General features: G+C 39.9%; 1 protein-coding gene across 1 annotated transcript; it reads right to left on the reverse strand.

Annotated features, from left to right (window-relative positions):
* Positions 1-3,687: 3,687 nt before the first annotated feature.
* LOC137872714 (transcriptional repressor scratch 1-like) lies at positions 3,688-14,175 on the reverse strand. The gene is made up of 2 exons (XM_068711096.1): positions 13,082-14,175; positions 3,688-7,661 (listed from the first exon to the last, which is right to left on the reverse strand). The coding sequence occupies exons 1-2, from the start codon at positions 13,203-13,205 to the stop codon at positions 6,895-6,897; spliced, it is 891 nt and encodes a 296-aa protein (XP_068567197.1). The 5' UTR covers positions 13,206-14,175; the 3' UTR covers positions 3,688-6,894.
* Between the last annotated feature and the right edge of the window lie 1,102 nt (positions 14,176-15,277).

A 15,277-nucleotide genomic window follows, 5' to 3' on the forward strand; every position in this document is an offset into this window, starting at 1 on the left:
CTTGAGGATGACATTTGTGACAAGTATCTGTGCCTGATTTCACATTTGGGAGATTTCAATCAAAATCACAATTGTCAACTTGCTGAATGTCTGTACAAAATGTTATGGACATCCGTCATATGTTGAGATATTTGGACCACTGATAAACATTGCTACCTGAAACCACACCACTAGCAAGGTGATTTTTGTGGTGATATTTGTTTCAGACACATTCAAGGCTAACTTGTTACAACCTAACCATTCTGCTTTCAAGATGTTACAACTGAAAGATGTAGTGAACTCTTGAGCTGTAGATTTCAACAAGTACTGTGTAGGTACAGTACAGCTTTGTGTTCACAAAATTTCTAATGTCTTCAATTTATTTCCTCTTCCATTAAACCCAACTGCAGTGGATCCATACTGGTTTAGGCGGTTGTAATGCGATGTGGAGTATAATACAAAGTGAAATAATGCTAGTATGGATTTCATGGATGTTTGAATGAAACATACACACACACAAACGCATACACACACATCGACAGTGGCAATTATATCTAGGAAGACTTTTTTTCAGGTCCAGTGAATATTATAATTAGTATCATTAGTGGACCAAAGGCAATATAAGAAGATCAATATCTTTAGTACTTTAGGGGATTTTCTTCTACTGCTACTAAAGATATCGAGTACCAGATACCTGTTTTAATAGAGGGTCATTTGTCTTTAGAGGTGAATACTGGCAGATGGTAGCCAATCACACTCGATGGGATCCTAAATGTGACCAATAGGGTTCTTAGTTACTGTGTTGTGCGACCCTCTTTAATACTTATCATTGGTGAGTGCATTTGTGATGGTTAGTCATGCTAAATCAACTCTGGAGCTAAAGCTAGTGTTGTTGTATGATGACGCCAGCTGGGTGGGTTAACGTTGGTAAACTGTGTATAATGGATTTAAGATTTAGAGATAAATATCTGAATAAAGATGATAGGATTTAATTCCAATGTATGCTAACACACAAAACTAACATGGTTAACATGCTAAGCATTTTAACTGCTAAACTTCTGCATGTTGGTACTGCTATGGCTGTCGACTCTTCGTCTTGTTAATGATAACGACATAGACTGAGAGAAAAAGAGACTTGCATTAATGTGCAGCAACAACAAGTGAGACAGAAAACACAGGGAAAACTAGATAGAATATATTGGTTTAACATACTGTATTTGAAAAATGTTGACTGTCAGACAAATTTTGTTTGTGAAAACAAGCTGTTTAGTGTAAAGAAATTAAATTAAATCAAGGCACACTGTGACTGGGAATAGCTGTAGTCTCTGTTGTTGTACTGTTCTCCTTTTCTTTTATACAGTCTAATTGATTAAAACCCCACTTGCCCTTCAGGAAAACATGTAAACACTTGATTATATTGAAAGTTTTCTTTAATCAATTTGTGCACACATCGTGGCAGCAACTCGTAATTTGTTTTGTAACTCATGTACATACTGTACATTTGCTATGCCCTGTATGCCCTGTGCTCACAAGCAATTAGCATTTTGTTTTCATTTTGGTTATTTTACTTAATGTGGAAGCTTGTATGTTACTGTAGAGTTTTTGTCCTTAACTTTCATTTTATTTAGTAGATTATTACAGATCACTGATTGGTCAATTAAAATTGTAGAGCAGCTGTATCATCAACAGTAGCAACATTTCACGATTATCACATCAGGGTTGTATATTGATACATTCAGGTATACATATAGTATCTAGTAAAGCTTCAATTACCATATTTAAAACCAAAATACGTTTTTTACCAAAACATTGAACTGCATGATACAGCAAATAAAAAATGATTTCATATAATAAAACAAATGTTTGTCATTCACATATACACATACACATATTGTGTCTCAAGGTTAAAGACATTGCCCTGACATCAGCTTCCTGTTCCTGTATGAGACCCACAAGCAATTAAAATCACACAGACACACACAGAGTCACTTGCCGATTTTGACCTCTGCACAGTCGCCACAGGGTGAAACAAGAGAGAGAGAGAGAGAGAGAGAGAGAGAGAGAGAGAGAGAGAGAGAGAGAGAGAGAGAGAGAGAGAGAGAGAGTAAAGGATAATCAGTTGCAGTTTTTTTATGCTGGGGCAAATCATCTAAATAAAAAAAATGTTTCAAGCACTAATTAACTGTTTACTAAGTAATGAAACTTTTACAAAGTAGTTCATTATTACCGCTAAACTGACAACTAACATTTTTAAGTATTTTTGTTGTTGCCGCTGTCGCAAAGACAACCGGATCGCTTTCCGTTTTCCTCAGAGTCTAGCAACTACCAATAACACATTGCTAAGATAAAGGCAAAACGCCCAATAAGAAGTGAAGTTTTGTTACTTACTAAGGAGGAAGAACGTCCACGGAATGTCGGTCTGGAACGCTCTCAAGTCCTCAAGCTCTCTCCATCGAGTGAATGCCCGTCCGAGGTTCACTCTTGATTTACCTCGGTTTTCATCACTCTCCTTCTTTTCCTCCTCTGTCAACAGGGTCTTTTTTTTCTTTCGTCAGTTAAAACGTTTTTTTCCCTAATTTTATTAACAACGCAGTAATATTACAACAGAAATGACTCTGTTGTTCTACCTTCCGCCATTACCGCTACCTGGGGATAGTAACTAAGAGCTACCAGAGCAAACGAAAGCACTGCAATCGTTGGTTGTGCAATGGTTGAGACACTTCTTTTGTGCCGAAAATCAAGCCTTGATTTTCCCAGGAGACCATACATGGTGGCAGACAGAACTGCAAAGTGAAAGTGAGGCTAATAGAGAACCATTCTGAACACTGATGGAGTCTTTATTAAATAGCCATTACATTGTGCAATCTAAATTTACTACATAATGATAAGTTATCCGTGGCCACTTTAGCATGTTTACAGTAAACCCAGGCTAATAATAAATTAACACTACCGAGTTTTCTGCATTGAAGGACTCACCGGGTCATGTGTAGAAGCCGTTAAGATCACTCTGAAAGGAATTTATGCAATAATAAATGCTTTCTTTAAAGGGTCACTCCATTGATTTTAAAGGTCAGTTTACTCATCCTCAAGAGGACTACTCAGAGAAAACAGCCAGAAACTAAAATGTCTTCTGTGGCTCTGGAGGAGCTTTGTCAAGTCTGAGAAAACAACCCTGATGATGTCATAATGATGTCATCGGGGTCGTCATCGTCAGCTCAAAATGTTAATTGGTCTGGTTTATTACCTGCCGAACTAATAACATTCTCACCAGCCTCAACTGTACTTTGTGTTTATTGCTAATTATTAAATGCTACCACAGTAGCTCTCTAAACTAAGATGGTGAACATGGTACACATTACACCTGCTAAACATCAACATGTTAGCATTGTCATTGTGAGCATGTTAGCACGCTGACATTAGCAATTAGCTCAAAGCACTTAGACTTAGACTTAGAGAAGAAGAAGAAAAGATCTCTAACTAAATATAAATCTCTGGTTACCAGCGAAGTTGGCATCTTTGGCAATTCAGATTGTTCATCTGAAACGTTAGTAATTAATAACAAAAGCAAATAGACATGTTGATGTGCATTACCACTAATAATTGCAAAATATCTATGGCGATTACTTGTGAAGGGTTCAATGAAGAAAAAAGGCATCTTGTGACTTTTTTAAACTAGTTTTTATTTACGAAGTGAAACAAAATGCCCAGTGTTGTCTTTGTGCTTTACATTGTTTCAAACCGCCACTGGAGGTCCCAAAAAAACCTCAGAGGAAGAACTCAAAACAAAGCAGGAAGCTCCAGAAAAATTCATCTCCATCATCACCATCATCCTCGTCATCATCATCTTCATCATCGTCACTATCACTCTATACAGATCTGTAGAAATAATCAGACTCCAAAGTCACATCAGTGCTTATTTACAAGGCCTCTTGCCGCAAAATAGTTGAGTTTTCATTCACTCTTACAAAAGGTGTGGTGAAGATGCTCTCACACAAATATGTTGAAAAATGACACAACAAGTAATGAATATGTCCATTTATACCATGTGTCATTGTAAAGCATATTTTCACATGTTATTTAAGGACATGTCAGCTTCTTTGCTGTTGTTTTAACCTTTGATTCATCAGAGTAGAAAAAGGAGAAAGAGGTTGTTATATCTACATACAAGGCATTGTCTACCTGAATCTAAACTCTTTCATTGTGCTACTATCTTTTAACAAAAAAAAAGTTGTAAGATATAATTCGTAACAGGAAGTGCTTTATATAAGAATAGGTAAACTAGCTTGTGGCTATAATAGGCTACAGTAGTTCATAGTAGAATCTAAGTGTTTGTTATTGCACTCTGGTGCTGAAATATTGATCACATGTCTTCTCTTCTTTCTCTCCTTATACTTGCAGTGGGAATTGCCACAACAACCTCACAACAGCTAGAGATGATGGTCAGTAAAACAAACCAAAACTGTGCAGGTGGATGAGTGTTGATAGCTCTAGACTCCTCACATGGAGTTAGTGAATGAATGTCTCGTGTAGAGCCGAGGAGTAATACTGATCTTTTGATGGGGTTCAACGTGAGAAGAGAGCTCACTGGTTTTGACCAAATCAAAGGAGGAAATTGCTTCTTTATCACTGATTAAAATCTCACCAGGGACAAGCAGGGACCTGCTTAAGGCTACTGAGGGTCAAAGAGCCCCACGTTCAGCACCACAGCTGTTGTGTAAAGTTGTGTTTCACCTTTTCAACAATTCAAACCAGGAGCACACTAAGTACCAAAACTCTCAATTGTTCTTGTTTTGGGTTTGTGTTTATCATCCACGTTTCAGCACCAGAGGCCTACGGAAGTACCCTCTACTTTCTACAATATTTTAGAATAATAATACGAGGCAGGCAGTGCATAAACCATGTACAAAAAGACCCGTCCCGACCCAACCCAGAGCCCTCTACTTAAAAGAAGTTGTGCCATCTGTGTGAATCCCCGGAAGCCCCAACAGCTCCAAATACTTCTACAAACATAATTGTCAACAAGCTATTGATGCCAAGATAGAAATATAACTAGGAGGCAATCGTTTTAATATTACACACTAAATCAGCAGAGATTAGAAAACGGACTCTCCGCTCTCATCAGTTTGATCTGTTCAAACACTTAACAATCACAGAAGTCACTGGAGAAAGCCTCAAAGAATCACAACAGTGCCACAATCCCTCATAATACAGAGCTCTTAACCCAACCCTCCATATCTAACACTAACTTGGTTTGCTAACTCCCTGAAATTCCATTTCTCATAACTACATAGAATAGTGGTACTTGAAAAAATCAAGATGTTACAAGCAGTTATGACTCACGTCTCCTCAAAAATATCATGCATTATTGCTCTATTGGATATGAATGAAATATTGCCCAAGACAGAAATTTGCTTAATTTGCCTGTTATCTAAGAGGTTTGGCAAAACATCCCAAAGATTAATAAAATTGGCATAGATTCCATTATTAGGCTATTGTTATTTTTTTTGCATGCAGTAGTTTTTATAATTAAAGTGGCAGACAAAAGTAAAAAGGTATTCGGTAATCAGAAAGTGTCAAATGCTTTGGCATATTTGTAACAAAGGCAAAATATAACAAAGTAAAGTGCAAAATCAACACATCTACAAAAACATAAGAATAAATAAGTAAATTAGGCAATAAATAGAAACATAAAAAATACTTCAAAGCTGAATATTGTGTGGCCCACTGGCAACAAAAACACAATCTTACAACGCTTGAGAAAGGTTTGACCTTTTGAGGAAAATCAGGACATTTTTAATGTCTGTATCTTCGTCCGACGTTGACAAGTAAAAGTAAATAACATCAGATTTAGGTTTTAGGGAAACACAGTTTGTTAGGGAATACCCTGGAGACTCTGTGGGACTTTTCAGCGTTGGAATTCCAGTTTGTCCCTTTACTCCCCTTTCACGTTTCACTGTTTGCTGTCAACTTAAGCAAAAATGCCAAAAGTAACTCAGAAAATGTAATAGCGTGTATGTCTTTGTTCATTTAAGACATTAGTGTAAAGAAAAATCACCAAATAGATTAATTTCCCACTATAATTGTGTAATTTGCCATACCTATGGAAGGATTCATTATATTGCCCTCACAGTTCAGTGTGAATGTGTCAGTAGCCAGCACAGTATACAGGAGGCAAAGCATGCCACTAGTGTGAATGAAAAATGGTACAAGTATTTTGTTTACTTGCAGAGAACAAATGCTGTGTGCTTTCTTTGTTTTGAAGCTTCATCTCCATATATGTTCAGTCCGAGGTCAGCTTCACCAAAAGAGTGATACCAGATGTATCCTTAGATTATGAATGTTTGTTTGTTTGTTTTTTCTATAAAACATTAAATAGGAAAGTTCATTAAATCTCTTTGCAAGAAAACTGAAGATGTGATTCATGCGTAAAACTCCTGTGATTTTCCTGTCACAGAAAGACAGAGATGGGAGAGGAATTGTGCTTCAGTGTTGTTTTGTCATGAGTTAAAAAATAAAAGAGGGACGAGGATAGATATGGACATAAATAGATCTAGGTGTCTTCAAAAATGATGAGCTAGATATGCTGTGCTTTATTTATCTTCACAGATACTCAAAACAGCCTCAGAAGGCTACGTGTCTTATCGAAGCAGGTGGCAATTTATATCAAGCATCGGAAACTTTTCACTCCACTTCCAGATGTGGAAGGAGAAGACAAAGGAAAGATCTTGATACAAAAAAGGAACATGTCCTCAATCTGTTTTTTGTCATTTGCCTCATGATCCTGCAGAGAAAACACTCCTCCTTTGCAGTGCGCAGGCATACTTTTCTTCTTGTTGGGGAAAGCAGGAGAAGCAGGGAGTGAGGCCAGTGAAATCTGATTTAAATAAACAAAAAAAGTAAACCTCTCTGAGTCCATCATTCTCCCAGTGAGCTCAAAGGGGAGAAAGCTCCCTTGAAGCACGCCGACTCGTAGTGCTTGTTCAGGTAACTCTTGAGCGCAAACGTCTTGTCACACCGTTTGCACTTGTAGTGCTTGAAGGCCGAGTGCGTCTGCATGTGAGCGCGCAGGTTTGACCGGTCAGCAAACGCTTTGCCACAGTGCGCGCACCCAAACGGCTTCTCGCCCGTGTGCGAGCGCATGTGGCCCTGCAGCAGCCACGGCCGGCTGAACGCTTTGCTGCACACGTCGCACTTGTGCTTGAGGTCGTGGGTCAGCAGGTGCATGGCCATGGCGGGCATGGAAACGTAGACTTTCCCACATGTGGGGCACTTCTTGGCCATCTTGCTGTCTATGCTCCTGTGCGTCTGCTTGTGCCGGCTCAGGTTGGAGGACGTGGCGTAGGTTTTGCCGCACTCGCTGCAGGTGTGCCTCTGAATGGTCCCTTTGGGGTTCTCTGAGGATTTCCTCCGCGATCGTCCGTCCATGATGAAAAACGCGTCCACCGTGTATCCCTCGCTGACAGCTGCATCCCCGTTGATGTATCCCTCAGCTGATGATGAAACCTCGGACCGCGGGCTGTCCGGCTGGTCCGAATCGCCGTGGATATCACCAGAATAGGTGTTGTCAATGCGGCTATAGATGATCGACGGATGGCCAGGGGAGGGTACTTTAGAGATGACTGATGAGTCATTTTCCACCACATCATCATAAGGAGATGGACTCAGATAATCGCTGACATAGCCTGAAGAGAGAGGGGAAGAGGTTAACCGTTTGACCGTGACATGACGATTAACTGGAAACTGACAGGGTTGAAAATCTTTACAGAGAAGCTACAAACGTGATACAAAAACTCAGAAATGGAAAAGGCACGCCTCAGCAAGAATCTTTCTTTCCTTGTCTTTGATATTTCAGTATTAACGAGACTCTCTGTAACAAAAAACTCAAGCTGCTCTGGAGCTGCTCTTTTAAGTAATGCTATTTTTTCAGCATCCTGTGGATCCCATGACGTCCCAAAATCACTTTCACTGCAGAAGGCAGTGCTAATGTAATGCTGTTGCCTCTGTATGACCAGGCCCAAATCTCTGATCTTGTCAAACTTTTGTGTTTTCGAATATTAAGTATCTTTCAGGCCACAAGAACGCTTGTCAGGAAAACACAACCTGTACGTCCGACTGTTACCCAAACTGAATATCTTTACAGGGAGGCTACATTAGTGCTGCAACCTTGTGAGTGAGTTTCTTTCATGCCCAGAGCCTCAATGTATCCACCGCTACCAATACAAATAAAAGATTTCATAATTGTAAAAACACAGGCCACAAATCCAACTCATTCACTGACGTTCATTCATTATTCAGAGAGATGCTTCATGTGTTGTCTCCTGATAACATTACTGATTACATCCTGCTGTCTCTGGTTTCCAGATTTCAATTGGACCCCCCCAGGATCACATTAGCAACATGTGCATTATGCTTTAAGATGAACTTTTGTTAAGACAACTATTAACACTTGCATCTATACAAGACAAAAGTGGACACAGGAGAAGTCCTTTCTCAAGACACACCCACACTTTTTGTCTAAAAACACAACCATTTTTGAAAGAGGTGCAAAGCAGGGAAGAAGATGGGAAGAAGCAGGGGAAGTTGAGGTATTTATAGTGGTAGTAAAGTGCTTTTATGTCTTTGCCAGCAAGGAGGAGACACTTTCCTCTCAGTGGGAAATCTTTATTTTATTTTTCAGAGAAGGGTTCAGTGAGCATACTGTCTCACCAACAACTGCACCTTTCCTGACAGGTCTACGGCTGCACACAGCCACACCTCTGAGCTGTCAAAACGTCAACTGTTGTACAGAGATCGTCTCTATTACAGCAGCTGGACTTTGCTAGTGCTTTGCTTAAGGGCACCCTGACAATGAGAACTGTGTATTGACCTTTCAGTCTCCTTGAGTATTTCATTTCTAATCAACCGGCATATTTTTACACAGCTCCTGACCGGTCTGATCAATTATTTGTTGCCATGTTATGATGTCAGATGCTTTATTATCTCTATTATTGGTTTCTACACTCAACAGGCTGAAGTCCAACAGACACAAGGAGAGACTGGTAGCTAATACCTCCACAGCCATGACTCCTGTGGATCTATGCCGATCAATAACTCTCCGCTTCAATTAGCACTCTGTGAGCATTTAGACACAGGCAGCAGAGGAGATACTATTGCTGGTAATATAATTTCATGATGCAGTTCTGAGAAAAGCTCAGAAGTCGGTCGATAATATGATGAGAACAAGGGACACAGATAGATAGTTAGGGGGGAGAGAGGAAAGAGAAGAGAAGCACAGTGAGATGAGAGATGGCAAAGAAAGACAGAAGTGGGGCAGGGATGAGAGTTGTGGCAGAGTGAAAGTGGTGTCACGTCCAATGTGGTGGTCGTGGTGGTTTGGTAATGCTGTATAAAGCGCTCGTGCTAATTTAACGGTTTGAATTAAATTAAGATGGAGTAATAGAGGAGGACAGAGGGAGGGTGAGGGAGGCAAGAGAGGGGGAGTAGGAAAGAGGTGGGGAGAGAAAAAAAATCATGAATCATGAATATTCAATCATTGCACTCTGGAACAAAGTGTGTGTGTGTGTGTGTGTGTGTGTGTGTGTGTGTGTGTGTGTGTGTGTGTGTGTGTGTGTGTGTGTGTGTGTGTGTGCCTGCATGTGTGTGTCTTGTTTTATAGAGCATGAGTAACTTTGAAATATGACCAGTGTTCATTTTTAACCCTTATTAAGTTGGCTGACTAAGACCAGCTCTCATCTTGGAGATGTTGCAGAGTCTCATAATCCATCAAATTGGCAGCTTCCCAGTAGAACAACAGACTTGTACTGGTGGACACTGAACAGCTCCACTCTATTCAAAATGTTGCTTGAGTAAAAAGAGTATGATCAGCAGAATGTACTTATCAAAGGTAAAAAAACACACTGTATTATTACTTAATGTAATCTGTCAATGTGTAGCTAATGTTTGGTGGGCCACTACATACAAGACTGGTTAGTGTGATAGAAAAGCAATGCAACACATTTTATGAGCTCCTCTTGGTTTTGTAACATCTGATGTTGAAAACTAAAGCGATCAAATAAATGTAGTGGAGTAACAAGTTCAAGATTTTTCTCTGAATGAAGTGAAGTCGAAGTAAAGAGCAACATAAAATAAAATACTCAGGTAAAGTAAAACTACATCAATATTATACTTATACACATTACTTAGGGAAATAATTAGTTACATTCCACCACTGGACAAAGCTGCTGTAGAAAAGTGAACAAGAAAGTTTGAAAAGTGCAAATAAACCACTTACATTTGCTCCCCTCCCTCCTCTTTTCACTCATTTCAATTGAGTCAGAGTTAGTAAAGACACTAAATAAAAACTAGCTTTCCTAAACCTAGCCTTTTGTTGTTATTAGACATATTTTTCACAAAAGTATTTCATTTCCATTCACTTGGAGTTGTCTCCATGGTGCCAAAGACATGTTTACTACATCCTGCTGTAGTTAGGATTAGGTGTTGGATGAAATGACCAACCATGATTCCGTTGAAGTTTCTCCTTAAGGTTGGCATTTAGAGGAAATGTTTTGTTTGCAAAACTGAAAATGTGGCTTTAAGCTGGCAAAAAAAAGGGTTCCAACATTGTGCACAATGGATTAAATGTGGGAACCACCACCACAATCTAATACTAATTCAATACCTGCCCAATAGAATATATAATCTGACCTGAGTTTGACTCATGGTGAAAAAAATAACTTCCAATCCAATCCCATGTTATTTCTCTTCAGTATTCAGTGTGTATCATGTCAGCTCTTCTGTAGCTGTATTTGTTTACTCTTCAGTGATGCTACTGGCACCAGACTGTGCTGTTCCTATGTGACTGACAGGTGGCAAAAAAAACCCATACTCCATCCCCGGTTTAGGATGCAAGACTTTAAGATACAAACACATTCTGTAGTGCCGGTTTCTCACAGAAGCTTTTACTATGATCCCTGCCAATTAAACAGGACGGTTTCCCAGTTTCCTGCTTTTAAAAAAGTGTTGTGAGCCGTAATTGCTGAATGTCTCAACGTCTGCGTACTGTCTCTGTTTGTTTGTCTTTGTCTCTCACCAACTGTCTCCGTCTCTGTCTAGCTGTGTCAACTCTGTATTCATTTCAAAGCACTTTAGCAGCATTAGAGCTGATAGCTCTTCTAAATGCTTATTAAAGATTAAAATACTCTGCCAAACCGAAGCCATCCCTCTTTTATGTGTCTTTGAAACACAGAGAATTAGAAAGAGAGCAAAGAGATGGAGAGAGGCAACGAGAAACTGAAAGAGGGAGAGAGAGGGAAAAAAAGCTGCAAGCTACAATTTAATTTTTGATCCAAACCAGCAGTAACTGACATACACTTGTGTGCTTTGGACACTTGTAGGTCACTCACTGCGTCCTCTGTGTGTGTGTGTGTGTGTGTGTGTGTGTGTGTGTGTGTGTGTGTGTGTGTGTGTGTGTGTGTGTGTGTGTGTGTTTGTGTGTAATGCTGTGCACTCAGCTGTGCAAGCTGCCTGGGAAATATGCCGAGTTGACAGAAACACAGCAGTGCTCGTATGTGTGTTCGTGTTCGTGTGCATTTGTGTGTGTGCAACAAGCTGCAGTTGCTTCAGTCAAACTCTTGTTATATTTATAACAAGGGATAGCAGCTTCAGTCTTAACATGCTTGTTGCCCCGCCGCTGCTGCTGCTGCTGCTGCTGCTGCTGCTGCTGCCGCATGTTTCTCTGTTCATCCTGTCACCAGAGCACCTGGGATCTCTTCATCTCACATTTGACCTTGGTACAATGTGAAAACCAGGTTGCACTAGCTGTGTTGCACTTCTCCCTGTACTGTGTGACCGACATAATTATTCCTCTGTAGTCCTTTAAAAGCTGTATTAACATTTTTTTTTGCCACTAGGGGGCAGAAACAAGCTGACGTCAATACAACCCAAGCAAATTATTGCCTAATAAAAGTGATATGGCCAACCTGTGACCTAACAATTGCCTACTTATACATTTTGCAGACGCAGGGCAATATAATCATCACATTGGAGTCTGGAGTGTTTTTTAGCCACCAAATTATTATTAATTAAAGCCCAACATTCACTCTCCTTTTTGGCTCTGTTTTGGTCTCCTTTAACTCCTGAAAAAAAAATATCTGGCAATTTAGTTAGATGTCCATGTTTCTTCCCCAAATTGCTGTTGTCTAATATGTGGTGCTGTTTATCAGACTTAATTGTTAAAAACAGCTGCCTGCTGCTGCTGAAGACAGGGGTGATGAAGGCGGTGACCCATTCCAGTAAAAGCGCCGGTAAAAAAAAAGAAGATAAGCTAAAAGAGGCTAAAAAGCATCATAAAGCTGCAAAGATGGGCAGTTTTTGTCTGTTGATTTATGACACCAAGCAAATCCTCTTACATAGCACATATAGAGAAGTCATTTTATCTATTGGTTCACTTTTAAATATTAATGCAGCTTTCACATAAAAAGACTGCTACCTTTGTGGAAGTCCCAACCCTTAAGTGCACAAAGCTCCTGTTGCACCAGAATAAAAAACAACAACATTTAAGAGCACCTATAAATCTGTTCAGAAATGCTGGGCAAGTATTTTATCAATACTTGACCATTTCTATTAAATATTTGACCCGATGTTTCCCATTCTCACCAACTCTGTATTGTGTTTTGTGTATCCAGGATTATGCAGCTCGTGGGAACCATTTAGAGTCAATGCAGCTTCGCAATATTGTTGAAATCATGGAGGGTGACTCACAGCTGCTGATTTGAGTATGGTAATAAACAGAAAATCCCACTGCATGTATGCTGATGACATAATATCAACATAAAATCTCAGTTCTCTGGCTCCCTGTTGCTCATCAGTCTTCGTCTTTTCAAAAAAAAAAAAATTTGTACACCTTTATATGGGAAGTGGGAAATTTCGCATTTTCACTTTAAGATTGTTTAACCACTTAGTCATCAGAAATCAGAATGTGTCTGTGTGTGTGTGTGTGTGTGTGTGTGTGTGTGTGTGTGTGTGTGTGTTTGTGCGTGCATGTGTGTGTGTGTGTGTGTGTGTGTGTGTGTGTGTGTGTGTGTGTGTGTGTGTGTGTGTGTGCGCGTGTCGGAGGGTGACTAACCTTTGTCATGATGATGGAATCGTAGACTAAGTGCTTCTCTTCTACTGTGACCATATGAGCTCTCCAACTCTGCAGCCGAAAAATCATCCAATTTGACTTTCTTCACCAAGAAAGAGCGAGGCATGATGGGACAGTAGTTGCTCCGATACTTATACAATAAACAAGCACTCTTCTTCTGTCTTCCAACCCACTTCAGGCCTGACAAAAACCTGTAGTTGAAACTCTTAAACCCCTGATTTTAATTAAAGTGTGGGCTACTCCCTAGTTTCAACTACTATAGGTGCGTTCGCACCCTCCAATCAAACAGCCTTGAAAGTGGAGAGGAGACATGGCTTTTAAAGATCAGACAAACCAAGCGCTCCTCCGTTCCTTATGATTTGGCATACCTGCATTTAGCCTATCTTACAAATACAGACTGATTTGTTTGGTCTTGGTAAAGAAATTGTCTGTTTTCCTCGCAACTGGAAGACCTGAGGAGTTCTAAAAGGTCAAAAAAAATATAATAAATCAGTTCCTGTATTGACTATTGCTCGAAGACAAAACGTCGCTCTTCTCTTGCTATTTGTTTTATTCCGTTGCTTCAAAATATAAAAATGACCGTTTTTCAAACCGTTGTTCTTCAGCACGCGGAGAGCTCCAGTCAACCAGTTCTTTGCGTGCACCTTGCCAGTCTCGTGGTTTCAGCACCGGACAGCTCCACTCGACGAAAGCCCGTTCTCTCTCGTTTCTCCGCGTGCCACAACACCGCCACTGTCCGTTCAGCACCAGAGAGAGAAGAGAGAATAAAAGTTTCCGCTGGTTTGAAATTAGCTCAGTCAGAACCTAGACACACTCCGGTGGAATTTCCCACGCAGGTGAGTCAACTCAATATATATATATATTTTTTTTTTCGAGAACAAACCGATTGATGTGCCGGTGCCTTCAAAAGAAGTGGAAAGGTAACGAAAAATGTCAAAATGTCACACAGTTCCTTAAAAATGTTGCTAAAAAAAACTACAATTGGAAGACCATAACAGCTCATCCCTCCGTCGCGAACTCTCTTACACTCCTCTCCACCTCTCTGTCTCTCTCTCTCGCTCTCTCTCTCTCTTCCTCTCTCCTTGGCGCGTGCAGAGCTGCAGCTCTTTCTGGTGCACGAGATCAGCTGTTGCGGCTTTATAGGCGAGAGAGAGAGAGAGAGAGAGAGAGAGAGAGAGAGAGAGAGAGAGAGAGAGAGAGAGAGAGAGATGGAAGTGCTTAATTTTATTCATCAGAAGAAGAAAAAAAGAGCATCTTGTCTTGTGGGACCAGCAGCGGCGCGCGGTGATGGCCGGGGAGGGATTTAATGAAGTGGTTTAAAGTGCAGGCTGACGCAGATTTTTATGGCAATGAAATTTACGTGTGAGTGTGAGTGCGTGTACGATGTTTCTTTGTAAAAAAAAAAAAAATAAAGCATGCATGTGACTAATCATATATTCGATGTAAACAGGTGCTACATCGAAAAAGTTTTAAAAAATCCGCAAAATTGGCAATATTAATTATTTTAGGGTTTTTTTTGTTTACATTTTACATTTACATTTTTGCCATTTATATTAATCACTTCAAGGTAACTCAAAATGTCTATATAGAATAGACTGGACATGCGGTTCATGGGTCAGACAGACAACTAAGCACATTGACTCCAATGCAAATCTTTTACTAGACTGATGTGAGAAAAAAGAGATTGTTTGGTTTGTTAAAAGAGGTATCCTTTTAAGTTAAACAAAAACTATATAGAGGTCAAATGCATACTAACACAGTTACGCAGGCACTGATTTGTTAGAAAACCCACAAAAAATAACAAATAACTTTTTGTAAGATATCATGACAACCATTGTACGAAGATACTTGGAACTCTAACCATTATTTATTTGATTTATGTTCTATCCACATCATATTTACTACTGTGAATGCAAATGTACAGCTGTTGGTTTCGATTTGAAAAAATCCCCCTCCCGCCTAATGATTTTAGCCTTTCTCAAGGACCGAGAACCATCAAATCAACATGAAACACAACTTCTTGTGGCACTGAACACAGGTCAATGCTTTTACACTGCAGTCGACCAATTGAATTCCCAGTATGCAAATCAGCGCCCCCCGTGGGCCAATCAGATCTTCTGTGCTTAAATCCAGCCTCAGCATTAGCCAATGAGTTGAGTTAATGTAAGTGAGGTGAAG

This window comes from Cebidichthys violaceus, unplaced genomic scaffold (genome assembly GCF_023349555.1).
Source record: "Cebidichthys violaceus isolate CVI_PGR_0920_01 unplaced genomic scaffold, fCebVio1.0.p SCAF_16, whole genome shotgun sequence".
In the NCBI taxonomy this organism is placed as follows: Eukaryota; Metazoa; Chordata; class Actinopteri; order Perciformes; family Stichaeidae; genus Cebidichthys; species Cebidichthys violaceus.

Bases quoted from the DNA above. Each gene is read 5' to 3' on its own strand.
- LOC137872714 (XM_068711096.1), bottom strand. From the start codon at position 13,205: ATGCCTCGCTCTTTCTTGGTGAAGAAAGTCAAATTGGATGATTTTTCG. The intron at 7,662-13,081 runs GTTAGTCACCCT...CTCTCTCTTCAG, and splicing joins ATTCCATCATCATGACAAAG to GCTATGTCAGCGATTATCTG.